Source organism: Anopheles coluzzii, chromosome 2 (assembly GCF_943734685.1).
Source record: "Anopheles coluzzii chromosome 2, AcolN3, whole genome shotgun sequence".
Taxonomy (NCBI): domain Eukaryota; kingdom Metazoa; phylum Arthropoda; class Insecta; order Diptera; family Culicidae; genus Anopheles; species Anopheles coluzzii.
In genome coordinates this window covers 48,256,824-48,276,319 of record NC_064670.1, presented here as the reverse complement: position 1 = coordinate 48,276,319, position 19,496 = coordinate 48,256,824, and the positions used below count along the sequence as shown (strand labels likewise).

Genomic DNA, 19,496 nt, shown 5'->3' with positions numbered 1-19,496 from the left:
GGGAACGAACCAAAAATCTATGAGATACGTCCAAAAAATCGTGGGAACGCACCATAAAATCATGGGAGCTGACCAATAAATCGTGGGGAATCCTGTAATTAATGGCTAAATGAATTATAATTTCACTCAGAAACTACTTAACAAACTACCAGCAGCAAGGCAGACTAACTTTAACTTTTCGAATCTGACCATGAAATTTACTCTTCTAGCTAAGAAGGTTAATTTTACTCCCAACGGATTCATGTAACTATCTTGCATTTTAAAGAGAACGCACAGATACGCCTCTAACCGAAGAAGTTTGTTTTCTGTTACAAATAGTTAGATCGGAAATGACTTGATTAATATTTATTAATCAAATTATTTCGAAACATGTTGAATATAAGTTAGCGTGTGATATCAGCGTGAGACAAAAATTGGTTTGGTTTGTTTAAGTTTTATACATAGATTATTATTAGTTATCTAGTTCATTCCACCCTTCGCACAGACTACCTTAATATATGACTTTCCTATCTGGTCTTGATCTCGCAGGAATAATCTGTATATAATAGAATAATCTATATCATATATCAACTCAATGATAATGTTTCTGGGTTATCTCAAAACAATGGCACCCTTTCTCAAATCGTTGTTAGGTCATTAGGATTTCTAAAAGGATGTCCCCTAACTTAAACTTCTAACCATGCAACTAGACATCCCGGTAAATAGCGTTACGCCGTGAAGCGTGAATATGATCGAATGTCATCGTACCGTACAGGATGACAACTCTTTACATACATTTAGGCGTGAAATGTTTCAGCGATGTTGATTTTGGCTATTTTTTCATGCTTCCCGGCGTGAAAATTTTTCTATATGTCTGGTTGCACGGTAATATGTGTAAGATTATAGTTGTTTAAAAAAAAAAAACAATGCCATACTTACATTGTAGGCCACATTAATCTTCACTATCGAGCTCTTCGTCATCGCTGAAATATTTGCTTTTTCTGTACTTTACCTTTTTGGTGCATCCGGCCGTAGTTGGTTCTAAACTAGCCGCAAGTCCCTCTTCCGTATCGCTAGCCCAATCAAAGGAAGCCGTTGTTTCATTCGGTTGTTTTCGTTTCGCTTGTTTTCGATCCTTTTTCCGTGGGGGTGTTTTGTTTCCGAGCACATTTTTGGGACAGCTGTAGCTCATGTGTCCCTCTGTGCCGCACTCGTAGCAGCGGCTTTTGTCGGGGTACTGTTTTCTTTGAGCGTGCTGGGCCGATTTACCATTGTCCTTGGCTATGCTTGCCTTCAGTGTGCGGCCAAACATTTCCGTGCTGTTACACGCGTTACAACAGTCCAGCGCTTCCTGTGCGTTGGAGAAAAGCACAAAAGCTACCCCTTTGCTCTTTCTCGACACTTTATCGCGCAGTATGGTAACTCTACAAAAGCAAGGTTCGTTAGTGAGTGGTGCCTTCCGATACCTGTTGACTGATTGCCGCTTCTTACTTGATGATTTTTCCATGTTTGGAAAATAATTTCTGCACATCAATGTTGGTTAAATCGAACGGCAGGTTGGAAATGTATGCAGTACATCGAATATCCGGCACGAGTAGCTTTGGTTTGTTCATGACACCAAAAAGGTGCAATTTTTGCAGCACCGAATTAAAGGTAAACAAACGTTGTTTACACACTTTTGTCGGCAGTGACAGTACAGTGCGCTACGGAATAGGCGCAACACCACTTCCAACCGTCGAGCATAGTGTTGTTCTAAAATTCACAAGCCATACAGCCAATCCAATTAGAACAAGTTGTAATAATTGGGTGAAACAGATTTTCCCTGCATTTTTAATTGTTCTAACTGATTTGAATTCATGTTACGTTCCGCTTTAATTTCTTTTCAACAATTCAAATGCGTACTATATACCCAAGCAAAAAAACGTTTATTTTCTCAATGCCCTCAATGCGCAGTGGAATACATTTAAACCTTAAACAGTTACCAAATATGCATTTTCCTCACAAAAGTTGAACCCCTAATAAATATACAAAAATGAGTATGAAAAGAATTTTGAACCAATTTGTTTTGCGATGCATTTGCTTTAACGCTTTTCACCCTCCTACACCATCTGCTAAACCATCACCTATCGCTGCCAGATTTTTCTGCTTGAGAAAAACGACGGATGTGAACATTCACCTTACCAATGCCTAGACTCGTTGTCAGAACACTTTGGCCGCACTGGTCACTACCTCAAAAAAGGAATAGTTTTGAATGAATTTATCTACCTACGCACAAATAGAGTATACTGGGATGCAATCAAAATCCCGGAGGATTGAAAGAGTAAAAAAATACCTCACTCATGGAATGAAATTAACAAGAATGTTGTACATTAGCTGCCTACAGATAAACTACCCTCGCCTCTTCTGACGCACACACTGTTGGACACCATCATCCGTTTGATGGTAAAGTATATTGCTTTAATTTTCCCGTGTCACTTGGACTATGTTGACGGTTACGGTAACGATCGTGTTGTAAAGCTCTATCCAGGGGGATTCGGCGGGCGTACTCTCGGGCTCCTAAGAACCAACGCCCGCATGCGTTCTAGTTCGTTGCGCATTGCTTGGAGGCATGTGCCTACGACAACGCTCAGCACGCCATTGAATGCGCGTGTTGTGCATGTTTTGTGGTTGTGATGATGCTTGATCAGCTAGTTTAGATGTTTGTTTGTGCGTGAGTGAGTGGAGGTAGTCTTATAGCTCTCCCTGCTCACCGCCCTTCTTTATCACCTTCAATTTCTCCTGCTTCGGTTTGGGAGTATCGTTGGGAACTTTTTCGTGAATCGGGGCAGGCTCCGATGGGGTTTCCTTGGAGCTGGCCGGTGGCGGTGTTTTCTTGTCGGCTTTCTTCGCTTTTACTGGCTCTTCGGTGGATGCTTTTGGAGCTTCCGTAGCTTTCGGGGTGGTTGTAGTAGCTTTTGGCGTTGGCGTCGTTTTAGGTTTCTCTGTTGTAGTAGTAGTCGTTGTCGGTTTGGGAGTGGTTGTCGTTGGTTTGGGAGTGGTTGTCGTTGGTTTGGGAGTAGTGGTGGTAGTCGCCGCCGGTTTAGGGGTGGTAGTAGTTGCAGGTTTCCGGGTGGTAGTCGTTGTTGGTTTTGGAGTGGTAGTAGTCGTGGTCGTTGTAGTCGGTTTCGGTGTAGTCGTGGTCGTTGTGGTTGGTTTCGGTGTAGTCGTTGTAGTTGTCGTTGGTTTCGGGGCAGCCGTTGTTTCCGTTGCCGGCTTGTACTTTACATCACGTATTTCCACCTTTGGCATCTTTGGCAGTGGTACACGTGCCAAGAACTTGTTGTACGGCGAACCCAGATAAAGATAGTCTCCCAGTTCGGCCACGTGCGATACACTTCCAACGCTACCGTCGAAGCCGTGCAGCGATCCGAGGATACGACCGTTCCAGCTAATTTTCACCAACGTTTGACGGTTTGGAGCAAAGAAGATGAGCGACTCAAAGTGACCGATCGCGTGAATGATGCGCTGCGTGTGTACATTGGGCATCACCTGATGGATCATCCGCATCGGCAGCTCAGCGAGCGCCAGCATACGGATCAGGAACTTTCGAATCAGCGGTACGTTCGAGAGCATTTGTGGGATCGATGGATTCTCGTTGTCAGCGGCTTGGATCAGTGGTGCCCAAATGCCTTCCGCGTCCGCCACCAGGTTATCGACTAGACCTGGCAAACCGTCGATGAAAATGTCATCCGTGCCCGCCTTCGGTCCGGTCAGGTAGTAACGGCGTATCTGAGATGCCATCGTTTCCGCCACCAGCACGAAGTCCTCGTTAGGGCTCAATGCCACGCCATTTGCAAAGTACAGTCGATCTAGAAGCACTTTGTTCTTTCCAGTAGCACGATCATACTGGAACAAACGTCCCGACGGATTGGCAAATATGGTAAACACGCCATCCTGCAGCGTGAAATCGGACGACGAGTCGGTCCAGAAGATATCACCATTGCGAGCGACAGCCACACTGTTGAAGAACTTTCCTTTCCTGTTTGCACCCTTGCCTTCCAGCACGGTGTCGGGGGAAACGAGCTGCTCCTTGTTGCCCGTCGTCAAGTCAACCAACCAAATGCCGTAGTAGGCATCGCCAACGATCAAGTTCGATCCCTTGGTGTCGAAAGCAAGTCCCAGCGGACGGCCGCATGTTTCCTCCTCGAACGAGAGCTCTGGAAAGGAGCAATCACATGAAGCGTTTGTATTGATCGCTCAAGCCTGAAACACCCAGAATTTGATCGTCATATGTCATCGACCTTACCGCATGGTTTGCCGAACTTGGCGATATGTGTAATGTGTTCACCATTGATGCGAATCACTTCTCCACCGTGGATCGTGGTAAACAGATCTTTTCCATGTACGAGCAACGCTTCCGGGCCATAGATCTTTCCTTCGAACAGTCGCTCCGCGTTGTCCAGATGATTGGTAGGTTCTAGCGCTCCTTTCAGCTCACGAGGCTTGGAGAACCTGATGAGCAGCAATGGAACGAAAGCCGGCAAAAGGATACAATTATGTAATAGGAGCGAGCCGGCACTTCCCGCATTGAGCCATCCTTAGCCAAATAAGCATACCTGAATCCTTCGAACGGGAAGGTCGTTTTCGGGGGCAAGCCCGGTAGCAGCACAATCAAGAAGAAGAAGATCAAGCAGTTGATGACACGCACACGAACCCTGTATAGAAAGCCCATTTTGCCGAGCCGAAACGGTGACCACTTTCACTGCTGATGAAGAACTTGGATACCACCCCAAAGTAAAACTGTCGAATAAAGTGATACAAAACGACACAATACCGGTGTTTTCAATGAGGACTGCAGCATTTACCACTTAGAATCTGTTTTACAAACCGATCTTGGGGATGACTAGAGAGAATAAAACACAACCAATAGAAAATTAGACCCTGCGATAGATTTTCGTCGGTTCCACCGCATCAGCAGTTTTTTTTTTTGTTATTTTGACGTTAAACCGTTTGACAGAAGTTGATGACACGGCATCCGGCATGACGGTGTGCAGACCTGCATTATGCTTTGCAATGTGCGTTAAAATACGAATAGAAACTGTATTTTTTATTTGGATTCTAATAAAAATGAGATTCTGTGTACGAACATAGTGGCGAGATTGCTCTTTTAATTATCATTTTTGTACAAATAAGGTATATTTCTGTTGCACACTTATATTCCAGGAAAATATTTGTACTAAAAAGTTAACGAATCGTCAAGTGCCCGTCGTCTAGGAAGCAGCAATTGTTGATTAATCAACTGCATCTGATCGAACAGATCGAAACCGACTGTTCATATACGAAAATTCGATCTTTTTAAGCATTCAATAATATGTGCTTTCTTAAGTAGGATTATTCTTTCATTTTATTCAAAAATGTGTAATGCCGAAGCAAAGAACGGATCATCAGCGAAGAATCATACTGAATAACATGTGGTGATAATTACATATATCCCTACAATGCAATCAAACCTTATCTTATGCCAGTTAAATGTCTCTGTCGGTTTACCTATCAGCCATAACAGAAAAGTAGACTTGTTTGCAACTCCTTATATCGGCTTTTTATATCCCCGGCGCTTGTTATCGTACTCGTAGTTGCTCATTCTCTGTTTCAGATTAGTAGAACCACGCAGTACAGCTGACCGCGAATCGACGTCTCTCATCACGAACGGGGAGTAGCCGGCAATGTAGTCATCACCAAGCGCGTTGGTCTTCGAACGGGCCTTGACCGATATGCGCTGCTGTGGCAGTGGTTGATCCGCAAACAGCAACGGGTTGGCAGCGTGCTTGCCACCTTCGAACTTGGCTACCGGTCGGTTTTTGTACTTGGCCGTCAGCGGTCGCCGATTGTTGATGTGGATAATCTGTTTGCCTTCTCCGTCCAGACTGACGGAAACTTTCTTCAGCGTCCGGTTGCCGCACTTCGGGCAGAACACCTTCGTTGCGTCCGGTGTCGTCTTAAAGCAGGCGTAGCATCGCAGTATGTACGTGCGCACCTGCTTGATCACACGACCATCGAGGGCTGCGACCTGAAGGCCGATCTGTTTCAGCACGTTCTGCAGTGCGTAATCCGTCGTGATACAGGCCACGGTGGTTGGCGTTTCGTCGTGGAGATCCATCCCCATGTCGCGCTTTACCTGCTTGATATTACTCGGTGTTATCCAACCAGCATCATCGTCACCATCGTTGCCATCCTCATCATCTTCACTATCCTCCTCTTCTCCATCATCATCATCGTACTCTTCTTCGCAGGATTCGTTATCTGCATCATTCGCTTCGCTAACGTTTGTTTCGGCAGTATCACCTGCAGGAGCTGATTCCTTTGAACTTTCCTGAACATCGTTCGCTGCAGTGATAGTTTCGTGTTCTTGTGCTTCACTATGATCATCTGAAATATCGCCAATGTTTTCGCCATCGTCCTCTTGCGATTCATCTGCCGACTGGCTTTTTTTCGTCGGAACGTAGAATCCCTTCAAAAGCTGGGTTCCTCCGAAAGCGTCTGGCTTCGTTGCTGCTGCCACCGTTATGGACGGCAACGGCTCATCGCGCAGATGGTCCCTGCCCACGTGGATTGTTTCGAGTTCATACGTGAGCGCAATAACCTGCAGATCGACCAGTGAGAGCGAGGCATAGTCACCCGTCTTCTTTGCAATCGCCACCACCTTGGCCAGTACATCTGGGTCCGGATCCTTCACTTGCAGATTGTACGGAAGCACGGCGAGCCGTTTCATTTGCCGGTTGTTACGAATTTCAGCCATCACACCCGGAACGGTATAGCAATTCGATGCGTAGTTCTGTAATCGTTGTGGAAAGGGAAATCTGTAAGGTGTTGCGCCGTTCGATTCGGGAGCTTGTGAAAACACTACCAATTACGTACCTGCAACTGGACATTCTTCACGAACGCAGCTGTATCTACAATTAAATGATCGAATTTCGGCATGTTTCGGCTGCAATTGAAGCAATTGATGATACGCACAGTGTTTTGATCCGCACGCCATGCGAGTGCACGCTACAAATGTCATGAAGTGAGATTTTGTAAGTAGGAGGTTGCATCATATTCTGCGATGGCAGAAGCTTGACAATCGCAGAATGCTGTAGAACCTTACAACAGCTCCCGCTTGGCGAATACAGAGCTTTTAACGAGCTCGCCAACGCTCCAAATCGGTGTGATTTTTCCTTACTGGCGAACGTTTTTGAAAGGCGTTCTGAGGGTTTTTTTTCATTTCGAGCGAGGGTTTTTGAGGTTTCAAGATGGTCGCCAAAAAGCACACGCTGGTGTGCGACTATGCTGGTGGACAAAATTAAATGGCCAAAAAAATAAACATACATGCGGTCCCCGAGATACACGGTTAATGGGGACCGAAAACGGGCACAAAATACCGCGTATCTCGAATTTCCGCGTAAGTCAAATCTTGTGATATCCAGCCAAAATATCACAAATTTTCGTATAATTTTACAAGTAGGGGGTGATTTTAGCTACTTTTTATTATTATTTGATATGATACTGACTGAATACAACAGTTTCCAACCTTTTGAAATGATTTTTCACGTTTGATCTAGAGAGAAATTATGTTGCATTTGCCAAGTTATGAGTCAAATTAGTACAATTTGCCCATATAACTGTCAACTTTAGAAAACCACGTATCTCCGAATCCCTATATGAGAGGTACCATGTATCTCGGGGCCCGCTGTATTACTATCTCCACCTCCTCGCACAGCTCCCATAAGCGCCACAGATTAAGCTTAAACGGCTAGAAAATTAAATATACATAGAAAAAACAAAGAAAGCTCCATAGCTTCACTGGTTTGCTCAATAGATGGCGTATTACAACTGACCATTATATTGCTGTCCTTTTCTTGCAATGTGTTTCGAAAAGTTTCATCTTATCATGATCTATATAGCCTTCTAATTTTCTGAGCAAAATCTATAAGAATGGTTGTGTGGTCAGATACGTGGGTATCGACACCAACGACCATTACTCAAATTTCAGTTGCTTCAGTGCTGGTGGTTTCCGTTGGAGTTTAGTATTTAAACAATCGTATCGCCGTTCTAGTTCTAGCGATGCATAACTTCAATGCGAAACCATACAACAGTACAGAGGAAATGAGAAAGCTCTCCTCCAAGCGATGAAGCTCAACTGGTTGGGGTATCCCACCAACAGAGAGCGCCACCAGCTTTTTTGCTATTTTTAGAATGCATGAGTCGTATGCCGTCTGCTAAACGAAGTCTTTGTATATTCCGTTTAGGCGGCGCTCTAGCAGCAATCGAACACGACATAAGACACGAACAAACCCATATAATCATATGGAGGTGCACTGTCAGACACAAACAAACAAACAAGACAAACCTCGAGTCGAACATGTCAGTTGATTCTGTCTGTGATGTTCGATACCTACCTGTGCTGTGAGTACCTTGGCTGTCAAACGCTTCACAGCTACAGTAGATAGAATTCAATGCGGGACATTTTCAAGTTTTTTTACGTAGTTTGTCTCTTTTTCTTCTTAAAATTGCGTACAAAATATTTAGAATAGCTATCAATAATATTTGCAATGCTTCACAATCATTTATTACATCAAATATACAGGTTTGAAACGTATAAAACTATTACGTGTACACAATGCATGTGTATGCACTGTATGTGTTTTGGCATGGACGTTTGTTTACATTTTTCAATAATAAATTTGAAAGATTTTTATGTTATTTTTGATATGAATAACTAGTATATTATTTGTTGAATCTTCCCCCTACAGATGGATGTTCATTTAAACAATGAAAATGCTTCATTTTGGAGATGATAAGATAGGCGTATTGCAGTGCATCATGACAGGTCTATAAGACATCGAACAGCTGACAGTGCACCTATCGAACAGAGTCGTGTTTGTTTGTCTCGTTCGATTGGTCCCAGAGCGCCGCCTTAGGTAGAGAGCTTGAGTCGTTTAGAAGCCGTTTAGTGGTCGTTTAGTGGATTTGTGGCACTTGGGTGAGTAGTTTAGAACCCGATTAGTGGTCGTTTAGTGGATTTGTGGCACCTGGGATTGATCGAGTAACAAAATCTCACATTTTCAATAGCTTTTTAACCCAAAAAGTTAGATAAAATTGTTCACTCTACTTTGACACCGGGCACATGGTTTGTTTATGTTTTTTCACCATGTGCGTGAAAGAGACGACACGACAAATTGAGCGAGAACTTACACACCTCGGTATATGATGGGCATATATTGTCACCAACACAACGAAAGGCAAACTCACCTCGAAACGAGCACTGTAGGCGAGTAAAAGATGGGTAGAGAAAATGAGCGAGAAGCAGCAATTTTTTAACGTCAAAAACCCGCGCCTTGCCCAACGGGTCATCGTGTTGACAGCAAAACACCATTCAGGTCTGTGCAAACTTCTGGTTTGTTTGGTCGGCAACATCGTCGAAGAACGTTTCGTGCCGTCGTACAATATCGCCATGTCCTCATATCATCTCAGCACCCGAGAACGACTCCTGGCCATCATAAACGATATAGAAATCGTTGCCAAGTAAGTGTCCCTGCTAGTCCCAATCTCGGACCGATTCCGCGCATCTCGTACCACACTGCTTCCGCAACACTCTTCACCAACATTCCTGTTTGTAGGGAACTGATCGAAAACACAATCGCACCCAAGGCGCAGAAAATGTCCAGCACCGACCATGCCCAGCTGGTAGAGCTGCTCGTGCTGAAGGATAAAGAGCTGAAGGCAACGCTCCAGCTAGCGGCCGAACAAGCCGGCATCGAGAAAAACATGGACGCACTGCGGGAGCAGGTGCGGAAACAGGACGAGGAAATCAACCAGCTCCAGCGGCAGCTAAAGGAAGCGGAACAGATTCTGGCGACGTCAATTTTTCAAGCGCGACAAAAACTGGCCAGCATTGCGAAGGCCAACAAACGGCCGGTCTCGTCGGAGGAGCTCATCAAGTTTGCCCACCGCATCAGTGCGTCCCACGCGATATGTGCCCCGCTCACCTGGCAGCAGGGCGATCTTCGCCGGCCATACCCGACCGACATCGAGATGCGGCTGGGCTTTCTGGGCAAGTCGGACCTCAACATCAACGGGCACAATCTGCAGCATCCCAACAGCTTGAACGAGATGCATCGGAACGCGTCCACCGTGGGTGCAGGTGGGGCCGGCGGTGACATTCCGGCCTCCGCACCGAACCAATTTGCGTGGCATCCGTCGGGCGAGCTGCACATGTCGATGGGTGCCGGGGCCGGTTCGGTTTCGCTGGACACACGGGCGCACAAGGATGCATCGCAGGATGATGTGGAAGTCATGTCGACCGAAAGCTCGAGCTCGAGCTCCAGCGATTCTCAGTGAGCGGCTGGCACTGGTGATGAATGTATAGGATTAAGTATTTGCCGTGTATTGTTAGCTGCATGTCGTGACTTGAGGAATGAAACGAACCCCCCTTTCTGATATTTCTACTCGAGATGCTTATTTATTTGTGTCGCATTGGTTTGGGTGGGTAACGTTCAACGTAGGCGAAACGGTCAAGACAATATTGATATAACCAGAGCTCAGGCAAAAGCACCATGAATCGATGCTCTTGATTTGGCCCGAAGAAATAGAGCCGGTTGAGGTTCAAGCAGTGTGGGACAAAGGAAATAAATTAAATGATGAAAGCATTCCAGTACCCCGACTACGATTCAATGATTTTCAACAACACAAAAATTGATGCAAATCTACCAAACTTCCAAAAGGACGTTTTGAAAGAACACGGTAAAGCGTTTTGACAATTTTGTTGTTTTTGACAAGAACCCTGCTTGACGTTCCGCCGTCAGTGTGCGTGCGTCAATTATGGACGAAGAGCAGTTTCGTCGGGTGGTGGAGGAAAGGGCGAAGCAGAAAACAACACGAAACTCTCTGGTTCGTATTGACTGGGCAGAACGGTTCGTGAAAAATACTGTGAATAAGTCAGGAATATTTGTCTAACAACTGCGCCAGCACGCCGAGCTACGATTAGTGTGCGGCTATTCGCGGGTGTTATGATACTTCAGGTTCTTCCAACAACATCAGGGGCTGAAAGGATTCCGTACGGACAAGCTGCCCACATACACACCGCCTGAGGAGATCATCGACGAGGCAGGGTCGGCTGGCTGGCTGGCTGGCTGAGTGGCTTGCCCGTGCGGAATAAACGCCGCCGCGAAGGACACATCGGAGCAGGATTCGGTATCTGACACCAACGAAGCTGCAGATCCAGCTGCAAGTGAAAAGTGCGAGTTGTGCGTGTGTGTAGTATGAAGAAGCTAACAGCGTGTGCCTGTAGCGAACAGTAGAGCCATGGATCCGAATCGATCCCTCTTCGACGAGGAAGCGGATCGCACCAGTGAAATGCAAAGGCTACGCTCGTCGGACGGCCACCGGTTCTTTACCAGGTCTAACAGCGCGAATGGTACGCAGAATGTGCTGCTGAAGGTGCTGACCCGGCAGCATTCGGGCTACCTGGCCTCGGGGCTTAACAAGCGGTCGCACGAGCAACCATTCCCGGAGGTGCCAGAACAGTTGCAATTCTGTCTGAAAAGTATTGTGCCGTATTGTTATTTGAACGGGTAAGTACTACCGTTTCCGCACGCTGTTATGCGGCGGGTATCCATCTGCGAACAGGATTCCATCTTACAGTTTTCTGCTCTTTCCGTAATGTAGACACATTTTCATGGGCCTGACAAGCTGCGGACAGTTTCTGCTCAGTTACAAACTGTCTTACGATTATGACGATGCTCTGGCGAATGATTTCTCCTCCTACCATAAATATGAGTACGTATACACCTTATTGATGCAATCCATACTTTTTGCTTCGTTACGAACCACTTACGCTTCGGTTGAATGCTTGGTCCCTTTTGCAGGCTTTACTTTTGGATTTACAGGCCGCACATGCTGCTGAATAAATACTTTCATGTTTGCCTTTTCGATGACCACCGGGTGGATGAAATCAAGAACGTAACGATAACGCAGTGGAAAACGGACAGCCAGCTGCTGATTGTCCACGGCGATAATGTGCACGAGGACTCGGATTCGTATGTCACCATGGTGCGCGTGCCGAAGCTTGGCTGCCTGGACTGCAAGCAGGTGCGCGATGCGCACGAGGGCGATGAGCAGCGGCAGGACATTCTGTGCATTGGCTGCAACATGACGATCCACATGAAGTACCGGAACACCGATTCGGGCCCTCGGTTCAATCCGAACTACAATCTCAACTGCCCGGGATATATCATCATGAGCGAGAACAGCATCATTCACACGATCAACGTGAAGCTAGACATGGGCCGACCGCAACCAAACTCCACCGTGGGCTCGGCGGCCGTTCTAAGCTCCAAGTATTTGGGCAAAGACAGCCAACAGCGGGAGGCGATGGCGACGATGGAAGAGGTTAGACGAACGGCTACACCCTGCAGGACTGCGGACGTAACAACGGCCGTCTCGAAGCAGCAGCCCGACAGTAGCAGCGGTATTATGAGAAAAAGTGACTCCGAAATGAGTAAGGGTGACGCTTCGGCTACGTTGCTCAATCCCGAGATGAGCATTGCGGAACAAATCATTGCGGATTTCGCAGAATACGAGACTGATATGTACGAAACGAAGTGTTCCGTCCGAAACTATCCGGATAATTTTGACGAACTCATCATTACCTCGCCCATTGCTTCGGCCGCGCAGCCGGAAGCGACCACCGAGCCACCGACTGGTGCGCAAGTGCGACTGATGAACCATCGTACCAACACAAACATAGAGCTAAGACTTGATGGCGTGGCCGAGCGTGCCTCGAGTTCCTCCGCGTCAACTTCCGGCGGCATGCCGGGCCCGTCCGGTCGTGCGATATCGAGCGTATCGCCACGGAAGTCGTTCGTGACGCGCGTCGATCTGCAGTCGGGCGACAGTTCGCCCTACCCGGAAGTTATCGGCAGCGCCAGCACAGCCAACCCGGCCTGCTCCGCCGTACCCATGTGTGATATGTCATTTACGGCTAGTTCCTCAACCACTGCACTGGCGCCGCTGATCTCGCGGTCGCCGCTGCGAAGACGGTTCGATCTGGCCGAACCGCCGTCCTATGTTCCTAACATTCAAATTGCTCACCAACAGTCAGCGCTGCCGCTGCAGCAGCGCGTTGTAAACGGTGCTAACGGGGCGAATTTCCATGGCGCTTCCGGTGGCGCAGCGCCGCACGATTCGGATGTCGATTCGGCAGCGAAAGCCTACGAGTTCTCCGAGGACAACGAGCGGTGCGAGAAGATAAGCGCCTTCCGAAAGCGACGACTGGCCGACAAGAAGTACGAGTTTTCGGAGGAGCCCACCAGCGAGGAAAACATAGAACCGTTTAACCGGCTGCGAAATCAAATCCGGGCCCGTGTACCAGCGCCCGGTTACAGCGCGTCGCACCATCATCATGCGAGCTATGCCGACCTAATCTCATCCACCCACCATCTGCATCGGGCTTCACCGAACCATGGATTTCGGTCACCTTGCGGATCGCCGGTTGGGAACCGGTACCTACGCTCGCCGCCTGGGATTCGCTCCCCGTCCTACTACCGACACCGCTCGCCGTCGTCCCAAGGGCCACACGGTTCTGGTTCCATGGTGATGGTTGGCGGTAGCGGCGGAACTACTTCAGCGTCTGCGCAAGGACCGGCATCGGCGCCGATCAAGCAGCTAAAGCGCAATGTGCCGCTCGATCCGCGCGACTACATTCAAATACTTTCGCCCGGTGGTAGCATCACGGCGGCCGGTGGATCGAACGAGGCAGGCACTCCAGACATTCCTAAATTTTTCATGGACGCAGTTCAGAAGATAACGGCACGTAAGCTGGCCAACGAGTCGCTACTGCTAGACGAGTCCAATAACGAAAACAACATCAACGGTGATAATCAGCTGCCGGCCAAACGGTCCGGAGCCATCGATGCATCGTCCGGTTCGTCAAAACAGGCGGCAGAGATGCCAACCTGCACGAAGCGGATCGTCAAAATCTTTGTCGAAGAGGACGATGCCAATTCCGTGGTAACGATGGAGGATGGTAAGAGTCGCGGCAAGGCTGTTGATTGCGCATCATGTTTTGGTGGATTGGTGAATTTTTAATTTTTTTCAACATCCGTATCTCTTGCCCCATTTCATAGATGACTGCATCTCGCCAGGGTATCATGCTTCGCTACCGATGGAAGTGCACGGATCCTGCTATTCGAAGATGCAAATCATTTCGCAGGCTTCGTTCAATAAGCTCAACTGTCCGGCTGTGGTCGTGACGCAAAATTCCTTCGATATGGAAATGTTCTCCTTTCACGTGGCCAACTACATATGCGAACAGAACGGCAAGAAGTATGGCATTCTGTTGGATTCGGCCTACGAACTGACGCACGTAAGTAACATTGTAAAAAGCGCGCACGGAAGCAATGTGAAACATTTTTTTGTTGTTGTTTGGTTCTATTTCGAATAGGTATGCCCGCTAACTGAAACAATTACTTGCACAACGGTGCTGCAGTTTACTGCCAATGACATTGGCACCAGTAAGCCAAAGACCTGCCGGAACTGTTCCGCGACGATCGACTGCCAACTCCATCGGAAGATCTACCAGTGCCGGTCGCTGTTCACGTGGTGCATCACCACGGGCGAATGGGCGATACTGGACTACGGCGTGTTAAAGTCCGGCCCGTACCTGGAGGTGAAGAAGCTGGCCTCCAACTATAACCACCTGCTGAAGAAGCTGCGCTCGTTTACGAAAAAGCTGTTCGCGAACGGTGGGCAAAGTGAATCGAACCGCACGTACGAGTATCTGCGCCATGTGCGGGTACTTGACTCCGACATGAGCAAGACCAAGCGCCGTCTGACCGATCTCGATAACATGATTGAGTTTTACCTGCGGCGGCAGCGTATCGGGGACGACTTCAGCGGAACAGACTCCGACAGCTACGGCGAGGACTACGAGGAAGAGGACGAAGAGGAGGAGGAGGGGGAGGAGGAGGAAGATGATGACGATGGGGACAGTTCCTCCGACGATCTGCTCGTAGCGGACAGATCGGGAGCCTCCGATACTGTCAGTGATGAGGACGATCTATAGTTAGGTGTTGATTGTAACCGTTTCACTAGATCTGTGCTCCTGTGCACATCCTCTCTGTATGCGTCCCACCAAACGTTCGGCAGCGTCAACGTGTCGCTGAGGAGTAGATGTATTCTTCTGGTTGGTTTCGTTTTCGTGAACTAATCGGACACTGCGCACACGTGTATGTGTGTACTGTGGGATATGTGGAGCATTAGTTTATCTACCTTTTTTTACTTTAGCAAGTAACACAGACTGGTTAATATTCTTGGCGTGTAACGAATCAAACGTTCTTATGAATAGCTACCCTGACGGGTTCGATTGTGTTTCTTTTCTTTCACTTTGGATGTACATAATTCTCATACTGTTTTGAACTTCGATTTCCGTTTGATCTTTCGAGCTTTACTGTAGTAGTACTACACGAATGCTTTCCACGAAATAGCAACATTGACTGTTTGCCATTACGCGACACACAACCGTTTGTAGCATATTAATATTAAAGGAATCCAAATTCAACGAAAAAAACATTACACTGCGGGAGCAGACAGCAGATAGGCCGGTACGAAACCATGGAATGTTGGAACGGTCGGGCGCCCTGCAGCCACCACAGCCAGATATGATAAAACGCTCGGTGTGGTGCTCTGCATTTTGGGGCGCTTTCGGAGGTTGTGATTGAACTACTTTCATTTGTCTCTTTTTATCTAACGAAACAGGAAACTAAATAAATACGATTACGAAATTTCATTCGAAGTTTCATGTGTTTGTTTTTTTTCAGGAGGATCGTGATCGTGAGAGGAGAAAATAAAAAAAAATAGAGCGTTCGGTTCGAATCAAACTTAGCACATTTATTTTGTAACGTATTTTTACTAGTATTGTATGCGCTTAAAGAAATCACACGATCGCGCATATTGTTGGTAGAACTCGTCTGTACACAGCTGTATCGTTATGTTTTGCTCACATCAAGACAGAAGCTAGAAGTCGTTCGTACTCTACAAGACATTTTAATGTTAACTTAAAATATAAAACAGGGGCTGCCCTAGCCCCTGCGAGCTCCAATCGAGCCTTAAGGGCTTGGGCTAAGCACAATAGCGATCCCGCTGTGACATACAAACGGATCTGCGAAACGTTCAGCTTGGCCATGGATGAGCCTTACTTCCATCTACGCTTAGGGAGTGTGTACATGTTCCGTCTTACCGTACGGCTGGTAGTAATACTTCCCGAAGCAGTGCGAAACGGCCACCCCGATCTTGCATCCCTGCCAGCGGTACCGTACGCACCGCCACAACCATTCGCCGTTATTTTTCGCCTTGTAGAAGTAGTACCGATTCTCGTCAATCATCAGCGAAAGGTTGCCGTTGCTTGGCACCAGCTCGTACTCTGACACCTTTTGGCCGCCGGGCATCTGCGTAATTACCCCCCGCTGGCCAACCAAACCCTGGGAGATCAGATTTTTCAGCATGTTGAACCGGTCGTTCGTGCGGACGGTGGCAAACCGTTCGTGCGTGTGAATGGAGAGATCGCTCAAGCGCGCATTGCAGCCCAGCGTCCAATGGAAGGCACAGAGCCATTCCGGCGATTCGAGCGATTCGAGATCCTCAAACTGGCGTACGTACAGATGGCCATTCAGGAAGCAGGTCATGGCGTCGGGATCTGGCTTAATCTGCAGCATTTCCCGCTTCATCTCTTCCTTGATCAGTGTGCCGCGAATGTCTTGAAACATGCTCAGCGTAAGCTCGTGCGATTGGTCATCCGAGGTCGTTGGATTGATAAGCGCCAGCGTCCCCTTCACATCCTCCGCGCTGAGTGTTTCCCGCACGGCGCGTGGCCGCAAACGGGGCGAATCTTCCGTTTTAATGCATTCGTACGTTTCACGGCGTCTCGCCGGGGCCCGTTTCGAATCGTCGGAGATTTCCTCTTTCACCTTCACGAGGTTGGCGGTGCTATCATGCCTTACCCTAGAATGATCGTGCGGATGATCGTCCATGATTGCCGGTTTGCTGAGCGTTAGCGGCACGCTCAGGAACGCTTTGCATCCGGCCTCACTGTGGATGCAGCGCCAGCGGGAAGTTTGGGTTGGCTCCTGCAGCTTGTACACCCGAAAAACGTGCCCCTCGTGCAGTAGCAAACAGTTGCGCCCGGTCATCGAGTAGATGAGTTCGTAGTTCGGGCCTTCCACGATCACCTGCGCAGTACGGTCCGGCTCTACAATCTTTGGCACCGCGCGTGCCAAATGGTTGTGCGTCGCCACTATCTCGGCACAGAGAGCGTTGTTCGTGAGCACGATTTTGCCGGGACAGGCTTGCGTTCCGTCGCGCAGGATACAGTGGTACCCATTCGTGCCGGAACCGTCGGGTAAGTACTTGTGGGCAACGTGTACGACGATATCGATGTTTAGATGATCGTCGTGCATCCGGCGGTAGTTGAAGCCTCCGGCCAATAAGCGAACTGGCCCGGGACTGGTGAAAATATCACGCGAGCTAGGATTCGGCCCCGATGTGTGCTGCATCCTATGCAAATGGTCAATTCGCGTGCGCTCGTGATCGTGTACCGGGTGTTCGGCAACAATCTCGCCACACTTGCCGATTGTGACCGTTGCCTCACAATGGGTGCCAACTCCCCGGACGCAGTGCCACTCAATGGCACCGTTTACGTACGCTGTTCGCCCGTAGTACCGGTAGTCCTGTCGGCGAACGATTGGTTTGCTGTTACGATTCCACAGCAGTTCATAGGCGGGAGTGCACCATAATTTCCGCTCCGTCCCAGGGGCTCTCTCCCCACCAGCTGCGTCGGGGAGAAAATGTTGCTCCAACACATTTCCTACCCGATGCTCGTGTTTTACCGTGGAACTTTGGGTGCAGCCATACACGATTTGCTCGTCGGGGAGCATTCTTAGCATTACTTTACAGCCCAACACCTTGCCAACGCAGGCCCACTCTGATGTGCCGTTTGGGAGCAGCTTCTGTAGCGCGTACTTTTGCTTACGATGCTGTAATCGTACGTAACCGTGCTCTTCTACCATTAGCCGATAGTTTACACCCTGCTGTATGGTTTGCTTTGCTACCGCATTGGTGGTTTTCGTGATTTGTCGAGCATGGTTATGGTTGCCAGTGCTCGTGGCAATCGTTTTATGCTGTATCTCTACCTTTGCGGCGCAATCTTTCATCCGGCATTTCCAAACCGCCGCTTGGTCTGCACCAGCATGGTCAGCGGAATCATGTGGCTTGTAATAGTTTCCGCTGTACACTAGTGCCCCTTCGGCAATGAAATAATTGAGCCCGTTTGTTCTTACCAGTCGGTTTGGTTTTTGCTGTGCCATTAGCTCTGTGTTTGTAGTGAGCAAAGGCAGACTTGATTCCATCTCGTGGCAATGCGATTCATCGCCCACTATGCACGTCCGGGAGTCTTCGTAAGATAGCTGAACGCTGGCTGAACACTCCGTCCGTACACAGGCCCACAAACTTCTGCCAGCACCAAACATTGCGTGGCGTAGTCGAAACCGGTACCCACCGGCCAACAGTCGCATTCGCCGGCTGGGATCGACGACAAGTGCATAGCCGGGTTCGGAATGAACTATCTCTTCGCTACCCGGTTCCTCCGCCGTTCCTATCATTTGCACTATGCTCTCGCTGTGATTGTGACGTACGGACTTTGTGAACAAGGCTAGCGGAAGGCCACCCGACGACGGGATGGTAATGCTAGCCGGACAGTTATTTGATGCGTACGCCACACAGATCCACTTGTTCGATTCGGCCGCTTTCGGTTCCGGCTGGTAAAACCGGTGCTTGTGGTAAACTAGCACATCGCTTTCACCGTTCACGCGCACGATGCGATAATTGTACCCGATCTGCGTCAGCTGCGACGGTCCAGCGAATGATTCCAACGCTTTCGATGCATCCGGTCGGGGACAATCCAGGTTCGTTATGGGTTCGATGAACTCTGTCTCCGGCAGCGGAACACCCTCGAATTCGCCCTCATCCAAACCGCCCCGTTCGCTGCAATCCTGGCGCAATTTCTGAAACAGCACATCGTTTTCCACGCACCGCTGCTTGAAGGTGTAGAACTGCTCCACATCCACGATGCACTTGATGCAGATGGCGGAACTTTGATCGTACTCGTACGATATTCGCACCGATGCGCATTCGTATATTTTCCGCAGCAGATCGTCGTTCACGGGCTCGTTTGCTGGGAACATCGGAAGCAGCTGGAACTGTTTTTGCAAGCACAGCCGGCACGCCAGGGAATTGCTATGGGAATGGAAACAATCGGCATGATAACAAAAAATGCGATTCACTCGCGGTTTCGTTGTTTCAAACGCTTACCACAACTCAGCCATAGTATTGTTGCATTAATCTACATGAAAATATGCAGCAGGCTCGGGCACGATGTCAGCTATTGGCGTATTTGGGCGGAATTGTGGACCGCACAAGCGTCGCTGTGGTTGGTGTATTGACAAAATTGT

At 48.4% G+C, this 19,496-nt stretch overlaps 6 protein-coding genes across 6 annotated transcripts; 2 read left to right on the top strand and 4 right to left on the bottom strand.

The window, feature by feature from the left end:
* Positions 1 to 424: 424 nt before the first annotated feature.
* Positions 425 to 1,687, bottom strand: LOC120948930 (zinc finger CCHC-type and RNA-binding motif-containing protein 1-like). Its single transcript, XM_040365802.2, has 2 exons — positions 1,471 to 1,687; positions 425 to 1,403 (listed from the first exon to the last, which is right to left on the bottom strand). The coding sequence occupies exons 1-2, from the start codon at positions 1,590 to 1,592 to the stop codon at positions 932 to 934; spliced, it is 594 nt and encodes a 197-aa protein (XP_040221736.2). The 5' UTR covers positions 1,593 to 1,687; the 3' UTR covers positions 425 to 931.
* A 198-nt stretch (positions 1,688 to 1,885) lies between these two features.
* Positions 1,886 to 4,963, bottom strand: LOC120948929 (adipocyte plasma membrane-associated protein Hemomucin). The gene is made up of 4 exons (XM_040365800.2): positions 4,847 to 4,963; positions 4,575 to 4,758; positions 4,265 to 4,470; positions 1,886 to 4,175 (listed from the first exon to the last, which is right to left on the bottom strand). Exons 2-4 carry the CDS (start codon positions 4,688 to 4,690, stop codon positions 2,710 to 2,712), a joined length of 1,788 nt encoding a protein of 595 aa, XP_040221734.1. The 5' UTR covers positions 4,691 to 4,758; positions 4,847 to 4,963; the 3' UTR covers positions 1,886 to 2,709.
* A 381-nt stretch (positions 4,964 to 5,344) lies between these two features.
* Positions 5,345 to 7,024, bottom strand: LOC120951033 (RNA-binding protein NOB1). The gene is made up of 2 exons (XM_040369510.2): positions 6,874 to 7,024; positions 5,345 to 6,790 (listed from the first exon to the last, which is right to left on the bottom strand). Exons 1-2 carry the CDS (start codon positions 6,934 to 6,936, stop codon positions 5,546 to 5,548), a joined length of 1,308 nt encoding a protein of 435 aa, XP_040225444.2. The 5' UTR covers positions 6,937 to 7,024; the 3' UTR covers positions 5,345 to 5,545.
* Positions 7,025 to 9,274: 2,250 nt separating this feature from the next.
* Positions 9,275 to 10,442, top strand: LOC120948552 (mediator of RNA polymerase II transcription subunit 4). The gene is made up of 2 exons (XM_040364999.2): positions 9,275 to 9,519; positions 9,615 to 10,442. The coding sequence occupies exons 1-2, from the start codon at positions 9,290 to 9,292 to the stop codon at positions 10,333 to 10,335; spliced, it is 951 nt and encodes a 316-aa protein (XP_040220933.2). The 5' UTR covers positions 9,275 to 9,289; the 3' UTR covers positions 10,336 to 10,442.
* Positions 10,443 to 10,788: 346 nt separating this feature from the next.
* LOC120948549 (uncharacterized) lies at positions 10,789 to 15,781 on the top strand. The gene is made up of 5 exons (XM_040364996.2): positions 10,789 to 11,567; positions 11,662 to 11,772; positions 11,862 to 14,020; positions 14,121 to 14,359; positions 14,438 to 15,781. Exons 1-5 carry the CDS (start codon positions 11,299 to 11,301, stop codon positions 15,056 to 15,058), a joined length of 3,399 nt encoding a protein of 1,132 aa, XP_040220930.2. The 5' UTR covers positions 10,789 to 11,298; the 3' UTR covers positions 15,059 to 15,781.
* A 75-nt stretch (positions 15,782 to 15,856) lies between these two features.
* LOC120948550 (uncharacterized) lies at positions 15,857 to 19,487 on the bottom strand. Its single transcript, XM_040364997.2, has 2 exons — positions 19,357 to 19,487; positions 15,857 to 19,281 (listed from the first exon to the last, which is right to left on the bottom strand). The coding sequence occupies exons 1-2, from the start codon at positions 19,368 to 19,370 to the stop codon at positions 16,203 to 16,205; spliced, it is 3,093 nt and encodes a 1,030-aa protein (XP_040220931.2). The 5' UTR covers positions 19,371 to 19,487; the 3' UTR covers positions 15,857 to 16,202.
* Positions 19,488 to 19,496: the final 9 nt, after the last annotated feature.